The sequence below is a fragment of the Gossypium arboreum genome, chromosome 5 (assembly GCF_025698485.1).
Source record: "Gossypium arboreum isolate Shixiya-1 chromosome 5, ASM2569848v2, whole genome shotgun sequence".
In the NCBI taxonomy this organism is placed as follows: Eukaryota; Viridiplantae; Streptophyta; class Magnoliopsida; order Malvales; family Malvaceae; genus Gossypium; species Gossypium arboreum.
In genome coordinates, this window is record NC_069074.1 from 12,342,729 (window position 1) to 12,355,393 (window position 12,665).

General features: G+C 34.7%; 1 protein-coding gene across 1 annotated transcript; it reads left to right on the top strand.

Annotated features, from left to right (window-relative positions):
* The first annotated feature begins 8,764 nt into the window (after nucleotides 1-8,764).
* On the top strand, nucleotides 8,765-11,927 carry LOC108453731 (pyruvate dehydrogenase E1 component subunit beta-3, chloroplastic). Its single transcript, XM_017752006.2, has 4 exons — nucleotides 8,765-9,078; nucleotides 9,174-9,274; nucleotides 9,364-9,407; nucleotides 10,599-11,927. The coding sequence occupies exons 1-4, from the start codon at nucleotides 8,970-8,972 to the stop codon at nucleotides 11,569-11,571; spliced, it is 1,227 nt and encodes a 408-aa protein (XP_017607495.1). The 5' UTR covers nucleotides 8,765-8,969; the 3' UTR covers nucleotides 11,572-11,927.
* Nucleotides 11,928-12,665: the final 738 nt, after the last annotated feature.

The window sequence follows — 12,665 nt, forward strand, 5'->3', positions numbered from 1 at the left end:
AAGTATTATTGTAATGGGCTTAAAAATTATAGAAAATAAAAACATTTGGAAAAACCTTAAAATAAATTTAAAAAGTCAACAAAAGTAAAAAAGAATAATGTTTTTTATTTAGTGTTGTTATTTTGTTATTTTTCTATTTCTTTTAAATTTCATAGAATTAAAAGTAAAGAAAATTTTATTGTCATAGATTATTTTTATGTTTTAAAATTGTTTAAAAACATGAACAAATTTTAGTTAATTCGGTTAACTATTCATTTAACTAAAATTAATTCTATTGATTAATAGGTTTCAGAAAAAAATAGGTTTGGTTAAAGGTTTCAAATTTTTTATTAATTGATTAATGGTAATTCGGTTAAGGTGTTAACTAAATTGACCGCTTGAACACTAGATCATAAATTTAGTCAATATGTTTAATATGATAAATTTTAGTCATGTACTTTTCAATTTGATTAATTTTAATTATTATACTTTTTAACTTTGAAATTTCATTCCTAACCCAAACATGAACTTTTTACAATAATAGGTAAAACAATTTGGTTAAAATTTACAATTAGGCTTATATTTTGCGTAAAGTTATAGATTTACTTTATATTTCCCAATTTGACCATTATTAGTCATTATACTTTTAAAATTTTAAAATTTTAATTTTGACGTAAACAATAACGGTTTAACTTATTGGCAGGTTGTTTTGTGGACAATATGTAGAAATAAAAAATTGACGGGTTTTTCACTAAAATAAATTAAAAAAATTATTTATCAAAATAGGTTGACAGCCCAATTATATACGAAAATGGGGAGTTTTTTTCATTCGCACCTATCTGACAGGCGCAAATGATTATTTTATATTAATTTTTTTTTGTTTTTTTAAATAAAATATTATTTTTTATTTTCGGTTAGTATGACCAGTATAAATCTGAATCAGAGTTGCGCCTACTTGAGAGGCGCGACTAATCAAGCCTTTCTCAGAGGCGCAAATGAATGTGCCTACCTCAGAGGCGCAAATGAATGTGCCTACCTCAGAGGCGCAAATAGTTGTGGTGGGGCCCACACGTGCTTAACTTTTCCCCTATATATACTCCCGAAAATCAAATGAACACATTAACAAAATTTAGCATAGCAAGTTGAACGGAAAGAAGAAGATAGGGAGAAGAAAAAAAAGAAAGAAGAAGAAAACAAGGAGGAGGATAAGGTATTTTAGTATTTTTTTTTTGTAAATAGAATGTAAAGTTTTGTTAGTAATTTTATTATTTGAAAGTTATTTTGTTAGGTTATTAATTTTGTTAGCTTATGAATGAAAATATTTGCATTAAAAATTTTATGTATTTTTTTTTCTATTCGAAACTGTTTTGAAAATTTTGAAAATTTTTTAACAGATCTAGTATTGAAGATGGAGAATCAATTTTTCGTATGTGTTTTTTTCGATGGAGAAATTTTGACAACAACCGTGGGATGTATATTTGAATGTCGCAAACAAGTAGCAATGAGATTTAGTAAAAATATATCGTTTGATGATATGAAGAAAAAAATTAGTGAAAAAATTTATAAACATTGTGGGAGAAGGATGTCGAAACTTTTTTACAAGTTTCCAGTTTCGAATTCACCGAAATGGAAGTCGTAGACTATGAAGACGTGGAGACAATGGTCGCTCTTTATTGTGGGACTCAAAGCAACCAAAATGCACCGATTCAGTTATTTGCTGAGTTAGCTGGTACAGAGGCAACTGAAGATCCCACTTCATTAGGTGAAGAAGATAGAGCTCAAGAGCCGTGTATGGTGGTTCCGATATCGTACGTTGATAGCCAATCAACTATACACGGGATCGACATTGATCTTAATGCTGCACCCGAGACTGATGTGGTTGGTGATGATATATGCCATAGTAGTGATCCTTCTAATCACGAAGTCGATAGTGAGAGTGATCCCGACGTAGACGAGGTCCCGGATGATATTGACAACGAAGGCGTGAATGATGATAGAAACGTTAACGCGTCTTCAGCGGGAACCAGATTCGTCGTATTGCGATACACAATAATCTTGGGATACACATGTCTTGGATAGACCCCGATGCGGCGCACGCAGCTGAGTTTCCAGAGTACCCTGAAATACTACCTGCTCACCGGATAGCTGTATATTCTGATCCTGAGGAGTTGTTCGTGGGCCAAAGATTCGAAAGTAAGGAAGAATGTGTTTTTGCCATTAAGCGGTATAGCATGAATATATCAGTAGACTATAAAGTTGTAACGTCTAAACCGACATTATACATTGAAGAGTGTTGGAGGTCGGCGGAAGGATGCAATTGGCGGATACGAGCTGCATTTATCCAGAAGTCGCAGATGTGGGAGATACGAAAATTTGTTGGGCCTCACACATGCACTTCAACACGTATGACAGAAGATCATAGAAAACTTGATTCCAAAACTATTTGTACGTGCATCATGCCAATGGTGAAAGACATGCCTACCATTAAAGTTTCAGTACTGATTGCCGAAATGCAGGCACGATTCCAATATCGAGTATCATACCAAAAGGCATGGATAGCTAAACAAATGGCAATGGAACAATTGTATGGAGATTTCGATACATCGTACAATGAGTTACAGGGATGGATAGCCGCTATGAGGGAGTACGTGCCAGGGACTATCATTGAGTTGCAGACACGACCTTATTACGGGCCGGAGACCAACTACAATCGGGAAAAAGAATTTTTCATCGAATGTTCTGGATGTTTGATCCATGTGTGCGCGTATTTCCCTACTGCAAGCCATTTGTGCAAGTAGATGAGACCTGACTATATGGAAAATATACACAGATCCTACTTCTTGCGATTGCTCAAGACAATAACAGGAACGTGCTTCCGATAGCATTTGCCATCGTCGATAAGGAGAACATGGAATCGTGGGAATTCTTCCTCACCAACCTGCAGAGGTATGTTATTAGCAACGATAATATTTGCATCATCTCTGATATAGGGAAAGGATTAATTGCCGCCATTAGGAGTTCTGGTGTGCCATGGAGATCCGTTTACTGCATCCGGCACATCGCGGCTAATTTCCAGCAAGATTATAAGAATGCAGACTGGAAGAGACAAGTTGTGAGAATGGGTAAAGGATTACTTTATCTTTTCAATATAAGTTTTAATGTTTTAGGGCAGTGTTGTAACTTATCTTTTCTTAATACATATACAGCGCACGAGTTAGAGCCACACATTTTTTGCCAAAGAATAACTCGACTTGAGAGTGACATGGAGGGTCAAACAAACGCATCTTTCCGACAGTGGTTGGGTACTATAGAGCCGTGGCAATAGACTCAAAGTTTTAACGAGGGCTTTCGTTATGATCAAATGACCACAAACTTGGTAGAGGGGATCAATGCTGTGTTGTTAAAAACACGACATCTTCCAATTTCATCTGTCTTCTCAGCTACATTCTACAGGTTGGCTACCTTAATGCCAAGAATGGGTCAACAACAAGTTAACCAAATGGAGGCAGGACACGTGTTTGTAGAAGATGTCAGGGATGCAATTGCTGCAAACCGTCGGATGGCGAGGTCAATGACTGTAGAAGTATATTTACGATGTAATGAAACGTTTCGAGTTACTGAGACTATCGGTTGTCGACCCGGTATACCACCTAGATCCTACGGAGTTGATCTTCGAAATAGACGATGCGATTGCAAGAGGTTTCAAACACTTCATTATCCATGTGCACATGTTGTGGCAGCTTGTGCTAAAGTCTCACTCAATGTAGAACATTTTATCAATGAAGTGTACACCCTTGGACGCACGTTACGTGTATGGGAGAACGAGTTCCCCATGCTTCCTGACCTATCTACTTGGGAGGTACCTCCGACGACCTTCGAGCTTGTTCTAGATAAAGGGTTACGTAGGAACCCGAAAGGTCATCCACAATCATCCAGAATCTATAACGAAATAGACATTAGGGAGAAATCCGACGGAAAGCTGTGTGGCGTATGCAGATTAGCCGGTCATAATGGAAGTAAATGTCCGCTCCGAAACTACCATGTTGGACAATCGTCGCAATCGGGTAGAAATTGAGATGTAGTTTCATGACATGTTAAAAGGATTGAATCACAAATTTGTCAACAATTTGTTGCAGTTAATCTAATTTGACTTACATAGTTAGTATAAAGTTTATTTATTTAAATAATAAATAAAAAACCATAAAATTGATAAATAAAATGGCAAAAAAGTCATTACATAAATACAAAGTTAACTATTTAAATTGCAAAAAAAATTAAATTGTTAATTAAAATGCCAAAATATTCATTACATAAATAAATATTATGTTATTTATATTACAAAACCCCCTAAAATTGATGGTTTGATGGTGTCGTTCTAGGGGTATATTTTTGTGGAGCTCGACGTTCACGTTGTGGGCGATTATGACGATTAACATTCTCTTCATCCGTATGTGGGGGTGTGCGAAACATAGATGAAAAATCATATGTCTCAAGTGCCATCGATGAACTTGAGTTGGGAGGAGTGGAGTACTGCGATTAATACGGGCCGGGAGGAGTGAAGTACGGTGGTGGATACGGGCCGGAAGGAGCGGAGCACTGAGGTGGATATGAGTCAGGATGACTGGAATGCTGATGTGGTAGTGGACTGAAGATATCAAACTCTGAATGATATTCGTGGCCTGACGAGCCTGGGAAATAGTCATTGCCCTCTAAATCTGGATGATAAGAACTATCTCCAGAGTATAGTTCCGGCTCTGGCTCTGGTGCGTGATGCGAATTTGAAAATGGTTGCCCAATTCGTGTCATATGCGGAGGGACTACCATCGACCGCCCACCAAATAAAAAAGGTTTCCCTATCTCACAGTACCACTGTATGTACTCTAACGAGGGCTATAGATCCAAAGCACAATCCATCTGAAGTACCTTTCCTAATCAGCTGTTCCACATCGTAATATATTCTTCATGCACTTCTCCCCAATTATTTCCATACGCCCCCCTCTTGCTCATCCCATGGATATCCCCCAATTGTACTGGCAGTGTCGGGATATACTGTATACAACCGAATTGTCGGAGTACTCGATCACCATGATACCACTCCACTATATGAAAATTGATAACAGGTGCGCTAATGCACCATAGGTTTGAGTGGACGTAGGCAGATGAGGGAATAACCGCCATAATTTCTGGAACGGAGTACGGCATCCAAACGAACTGCACAGTTAATAACATTTTTATATTAATACGGGTTGAGTGAGATAAAATAATAAAATTAAGTTTATATTGGAAAAACTTACCCCTTCTCCAGCATGATTCTCAATCATCAGACGGTATATCGGAACCGTGTATGACCTTCCGATACCCAGATTAGTGCTCCATCTAAGGAAAAGAAATCGTTAGAACAATATAATTTGAAAAAAAAGTCAACTAATTCTTATAACGAGTAAAAATTCATCACCTATTAACGAGTGAAAATATATATGATTGATGACTAATGGATGCCAAGAATGGCATCCGGTAAAGTGCCCACGACTGTAGCAGTATGAGGCATCCGCCTATGTCCATCGTAGAAGGATCTGTCATCTGACAAAGTTCGCGATACAGCATGGCTAACACTGCAGATCCCCAATTGTATGAACGGGTGTTATGCAAATTGGATAATAGGGGTAAGTACATCAAGTGAACCATACTGTCGTTTGCATCCGGCATGAGTACACCCCCTATAAGGTGCATAATATAAGATCGAGCGGCCTGCATCACCTCCCTTTCATTGGCAGTACTCGACAAATGCTCAAAATTTGCCTTTAGCCATGAAAACCTCAAACCGGTAAATTTCCCTTCACTTGGCGAGTGACCAAGTAATTCATAGTAAAGGGTAGCCGGCCTAGAGATCAAACTTATGCCCGTGACCACATTCCCATCGATGGGAAACCCGAGCTGTAGTGCAACATCCTCTAGAGTGATGGTACACTCCCCGCATGGCAAATGAAACGTGTGGGTCTCTAGACGCCATCGCTTGACTAAAGCGGAAATCAAGTCGTATCGTAGATCAAAAGTCCGGATCAATGCCGCTGATCCGAACCCGGCTAATTCCAAGTATGGTATTAGGCGTTCATCTGGAAGAAACCCTATACTATTAACACGGCCCTCAATACGCAGATCGCCCCGACATTATTAAATTAGCAAAATAGTTAATACAATATAATTTAATTCCGCAAATAACATAAGTATCAAATAAAAATTTATTACTATCTCATTAATAGTACTTGATATGTGATTATTATTAGTATTAATCAAAGAACCCATTTCTTTGCAAATCGTAATTAAAACAATGAATTCATTTAATTTGTTTCAAAAATATAATAAATTATTTTAAATTTCAGAAACAAAACACGAAAAATATTTAATAATTTCCCATAATTTACCTACAATAAAAAAATTATGTTAGATTACAATAATAATATAATTAAAATTAATATAAACTATATAAACATAAAAACATACTAATTAAACAATAAAAATAGAAATAGAAACATATCGATTAGTTTCTTTCAAACAAACAACCTATAAAAATAACAACAAATTTAATCAATATTTTAATAAATCAATAAAATTGTCAAATAAATGAAAAATAAAATAAAATTACACTGCATAACAAATACTTTATAACTTTTTCAAATATTGTATTGAAAAATCAAACACATGAAAATTAATTATATATAATAGTGATTTGAATTAAGATTTTATAACTTTTTCTAATACCAGTAATTCTCAAATCCTTAAATCAAATGATAATTTTATAAATTTAGAGGTTTTTAATTAGACGGCATATAAATGAAGTATTTGTTATGTTCCTATAATTGGTGAATACAATATCAATATTCTAGATTTTGTAGCGAGATTTGAGATAAATCTTAAAATGTATAATTTAATCTATAAATTTTGATTTAATATGTAATCTAATACATATTCAAATATTATATGAAAACATGATTTTTTAAATATATAAAATCTTGAATATATTTTGTATCAAATATGTACATAAAGATAAAATTAAAGATTTCAATTTTAAAGATGTTTATGGATCAAATAGATTGATTTACTTTGAGCCTAGTTTAGATTTACGCTTTTCGACTTAGTTACATTTTATATGATATCTTAACAGAGTATTTTTAAATAATATTTGCAAGATAGAGTAAGTAAGCATCCACATTGATTAGGCTAAATATGAATTTTCATTGTTTGGCCTAAAATCAAATAATAACATACCAATACTTAATAATGAATTAAAATTTTAAATGACCTTAAACATCATTTGTCTAAATTCATTTTCAAGATGAAATGATTTTATTTTTTTATAAACTTATATGTTTAATCACCAAATACTAAACTAAACACAACAATTTATAACTTAATCCTAATTTACTAATAAATTAATTTTAAAATAATTACAAACACAAATTTTTTAACATAATCCTAAATTACTAACAAATTAATTTTAAAATAATTATAAAAACAAAAAAATACATTAACAAATTAATTTTAAAATAATTATAAAAACAAAAAAATACATTCATACAAAATATTAATCCAAAACTATAAACACTAAATATAAATATTTTATAATTAATAATTAATAACATAAAAGATCGAATATCTTAATTAAACTCTTTAAATTATAAATAAAATTATTTACTAAAAATACATTACATTTTTTCTTTCTTTCTTCTTCTTCTTCTTCTTTTTTTCTTTTCCTTTCTCTCTTTTTTTTTTTCTCTCTTTCGGTGTGGATGGGGTTTGGGAGACCATACTTATAAGGTCCCCCATTTGCAACTTTTTCTTCCCATTGAAGGGACTAAACAGCAGCATGGGCAGACAGCTGTTGGTCTGTGGAGCTTGGGGGAGGGGCATGCATGCATGCATGTAGAGGCTGCAGGGAGGGACTGTTCGGGCTGCCCATTTGCGCCTACCTACCAGGCGCGATTAATCGCGCCTATCCGACAGGCACGATTCTTTTTTACCCGTATTTTGACCCGTTAAACTGTATTTTTACCCGTATATATATTTAAATATTTTAATAAAAATAAAAAATAATATTTTATTTAAAAAAACAAAAAAATAATAATATAAAATAATCATTTGCGCCTGTCAGATAGGCGCGAATGAAAAAAATACCCCATTTTCGTATATAATTGGGCTAACAACCTATTTTGATAAATAAATTTTTTAATTTATTTTAATAAAAACCAAAATTAACCTAATATTACTCATATAATAATCTATTTACTAATTAAATAATTATTTAATACACAAATAAAGAATATTTTTATTTTCACAAGCGGAGTTTCACAAAACTTATAAATTGACATTTAAAATATATATATAAATAAGATACGTTATAATCTTTTAACCCCATTTATAAACTTAAAACTATTTTATCATCAATCAATCAATGAGATTTATAAAAAGATTTTCTCAAATACAATTTTTTTACTATAAAAGATTGATGTGATTTGATGTGGTTAATCAAGCTTGAGTCCTTGTCATAGAAATCGTAAGCTGAGAAGTAGCAGATTATTGTCTCTACGATTCCCAACCATATTAACGAGCAACTCGGTAGGTCACCAATATAGCATGATCATGTACAACCATGGTCATCATCTTATCTTACACCCACATTATCATCCAATCAAACCTCCCTACCTTTCAATTCACTGCACGTGTCATAAATTCAATCACTGAAACAAAACGATGGCGTTCAACATGCAGTTAGCCAGTTGCTCGCTCTATTTTCTTTCGCTTTTGGGGTACTTCAAACAAATCGCCAACGTAAACGAGAAATAAACCAAATAAAATAAAAAGAGCCTCAAATTCTCCGCCCATTTTCTTTTCATTTTTCACGTATAAATTTCACTCCTCCTCTTAATAATACATTTGCCTTCACATTTCTTTGAAATAAAATTTCGTTTGTATTTTTTGCGGGTGCAAATCCAATGGCTGCGATCTTCCAAGGAGTTGGAGCTGCCGCAGCTTTGTCATCCTCACCGTCCAATTCTTTCGATTCCAAGAAATTCGTTTTCTCTCCTTGTAGATCCTTCTCCGGTTCGCTGCTCTTAGGATTTTCTTCGTTTTTTTTTTATTTTCATTTCTTTCCATTTTTGAAAGTTTTTTTCTTTTTTCAATTTGATTTTGTGCAGTGAGGAAAGGAGCGAGCTTTGCAGTGGTCAGATCCGATGGAAGAGTAAATCTGAACCCTAAGGGCCGAAGGGCTCAACAATTGATTTCCAATGCAGTCGCAGTAATGACTCTCTTTCATGTTTTGGATTTTGAACTTTATTTTTATTTTTTAAATTTTGTGTTACTGATTGTATTCTTAATTTTATTTAGACCAAATCTGATAACGCCGCTGCTTCTTCATCCTCGAAACCAGGGTATGATTCTATTTCCGATTTGGATTTAACTTTCGAATTAGTGTTACATAGTAGTTAATTGCTTAATATTTGTTAAACACGAGTTTTATGAAAGTGAAAGCAAGTATTTAAGTCTTCTATATCTCGTGGAAATATGAAAGATGTCGATGTTAGTACTATATAATTTGCATTAATTGGAAAATGCCTTCAACTTTGCCACCTAATAACATTCCTGTAAGATAGCGTTGAATTCTTTCCTTTTTCGTTCTTTTCTTGTCTTATTTTGGAATGTTAATGGATTTTGGTTTTCTATTCGGATTTATCCATTGCTGGCCTTTGACTGAATAAGTGAATATTGCTTTTGTTTTGTTTAATCACAATTTTGATTTTCTTATGTATGCCTTTTCTAAATATAAGAGAATTATCTTCGATGCCATAGTTTTTAGCTTGCACTATGCTTCTGCTGCGTGTCGAACAAAGTTTTTAACCTCCTATTATGTTGTGAGGTCCAGGCATTTGACTCCATTCACATCTTTCTAAAATCACTGGGCTTTTCCACAAATGTCAAGCATTGTTCTTTTCCGTTGCAATCATGCAACTGTTATGCCTTGTTTGGTTATCTAGTGTACTAACACAAAGAAAATCTTAATTATTACATAAGTATTAAAATTGTTTGCCATAACATAAATAATAATTAGTAAAAAGTTAAACTAAAAATAGAAATATGAGGAAAACTCTTGTAAAAAAGTAAGACCTCTTCAAAATAAGTAAAATAATTTCGTTCCTTCTGCTAAAAACAAGTTGTGAGTGGCTAAAAATTAGCAAGTGAAGTTAGTTTATTGCTAACTCATGTACTAAAACATATTGAGAAAATAATACTCCTACCAAGCATGGCATTAGTGCAATGATTGAGTCATCCCAGTCTGTCAACTAGATGTCATGGACATGTGTGTCAAATGTTGAATAGAAATGCCGTTGCTGGAGACCTATGTGTGCATCTATGTGTGCATGCGTATAAGTCTGTATTTATATATGTAGTCTTTGTTTCTGTGTGTTGCTATGGAGTTATGTTGCATTGTCAAATTTTTGCATTCATACTTGTTATTATAATCATGTCTTTTGTTTTGCTTTTTTTTTTTATGGACAAATGTTGATACCATTTCAGTATCTATTATCAGGGATATATCTAATGAGATATATATTGTATTCCAGGCATGAGCTTTTACTTTTTGAAGCTCTGCAAGAGGGTTTGGAAGAAGAAATGGAGAGGGATCCCCGTGTATGTGTCATGGGCGAAGATGTGGGTCACTATGGAGGTTCATACAAAGTGACCAAAGGACTGGCAAAAAAATTTGGGGACCTTAGGGTTCTTGACACCCCAATTGCTGAGAACTCCTTCACTGGCATGGGAATTGGGGCTGCTATGACTGGTTTGAGACCAGTTGTTGAGGGCATGAACATGGGATTTCTCCTCCTTGCTTTTAATCAGATCTCCAACAACTGTGGTATGCTTCATTATACATCCGGTGGCCAGTTTACCATACCAATAGTCATTCGTGGGCCTGGTGGTGTTGGACGTCAACTAGGGGCTGAGCATTCTCAACGTCTTGAGTCATACTTTCAGTCAATCCCTGGAATCCAAATGGTTGCATGCTCCACCCCATACAATGCCAAGGGCTTAATGAAGGCTGCAATCAGAAGTGAGAACCCTGTTATCTTTTTTGAGCATGTTTTGCTTTACAACCTCAAGGAGAGAATCCCAGACGAGGATTATATCTGTAATCTTGAGGAAGCTGAGATGGTAAGGCCTGGAGAACATGTCACCATTCTAACCTATTCAAGGATGAGGTATCATGTAATGCAGGCGGCTAAAACATTGGTGAACAAGGGTTATGATCCCGAAGTAATTGATATTAGGTCTTTGAAACCATTTGATCTTTACACTATTGGGAACTCAGTTAAGAAAACACATCGTGTTCTTATTGTGGAGGAGTGCATGCGGACTGGTGGTATTGGTGCTAGCTTGATAGCTGCGATTACCGAGAATTTCAACGACTACTTGGATGCTCCAATTATGTGCTTATCTTCACAGGATGTGCCTACACCATATGCTGGAACCCTGGAGGAAGTGACTGTTGTTCAGCCTGCCCAGATTGTGACAGCCGTTGAGCAGCTCTGCCAGTAATTGCAAATTTGCAATAGCAGAAATATTGATGCATGGTTGAAGTTCTGTTAGTGTTGTCATGTTTATTTTGAAACCATTCTCTTGCGACTTTGTTTTCAATATATAAGTTTCACGAGTTATGTTAGTGTTATGTTTGTTGAGTTGTTCGTGGGTTTAAGGCATTTAGTTTGACCTTTGTTTTTTCTTGACTGAAATGGGCAGTAAGACCTTTAAGCAGTGTTACAGGTAGGGTACTGGAAAATAAGTCTACATTTCCAGTTGCTGTCACATTACTACACACTATGAGACAAGCCAGTGTAATTCATTGTCTAAATTTTTCTTATGAAGGTGGTAATGCAAATAGTCTCATTTCTTCACATCCTTTTTTTCTCTTTAATATTTTAGTGTGTGTGTTCTTGTAGCTTTCATTACTTTTTATTTACATTCAAACTTAATCCCCTCGTAGCTGCTGTAAATTTCTGCTTTTGGACCATGCTCCAAAAGATCTTGGCTCCACTAGAAAGAGTTAGTACATACTAACACACTAAAATATTTGGGTGTTCACAGCCTGGCTTAATGCCATTGTAGCCCAGCTAAGGTACGTTTCAAACTAACTTCAATGAAATCCAAAACCAACATTTCTTCATTTATTACGTTAGGTTAACTTTCTCAAATCTTATATATAATATAATTATGAATTTAGTTCCTAGCATTTACCCATTTTTCATTTTGGTCTTAGTTTATTTATTTATCATTTTGATCTTCAATATTTTATGTACAAGCCCAATTTTGGGACCCAACTCAAACCTACCCAAAACCCATTACAACCCAAGCCCAATAGGCCCAAAGTAATGTAGCCCAAACCTTTAGAGCAAAACAACAGGAATTTCAAACCCTAGGTGCGCCGCACCTAGGGTCTTCTGACCCCAACCACTGCCTCAGTGCTAATGGCACCTCCACCACCGCCTCTGCTCCACTACCATTTGTCTGCAGCAACAATGGAAGAATAGATAGATATTAAAAAAAGGAAATGAAATGGCTATAAAAGCCAAGCAAAACCATTGTCTGGGGTTTTTTTATGATTCTCGAAGAAAAAGAGATTCACATCAAAAGGT

What these genes read in the sequence shown, in the direction of transcription:
- LOC108453731 (XM_017752006.2), top strand. Translation starts at nt 8,970, where the DNA reads ATGGCTGCGATCTTCCAAGGAGTTGGAGCTGCCGCAGCTTTGTCATCC. An exon ending in TCCTTGTAGATCCTTCTCCG is followed by an intron (nt 9,079 to 9,173) that starts GTTCGCTGCTCT and finishes GATTTTGTGCAG; the next exon opens with TGAGGAAAGGAGCGAGCTTT. An exon ending in TGATTTCCAATGCAGTCGCA is followed by an intron (nt 9,275 to 9,363) that starts GTAATGACTCTC and finishes AATTTTATTTAG; the next exon opens with ACCAAATCTGATAACGCCGC.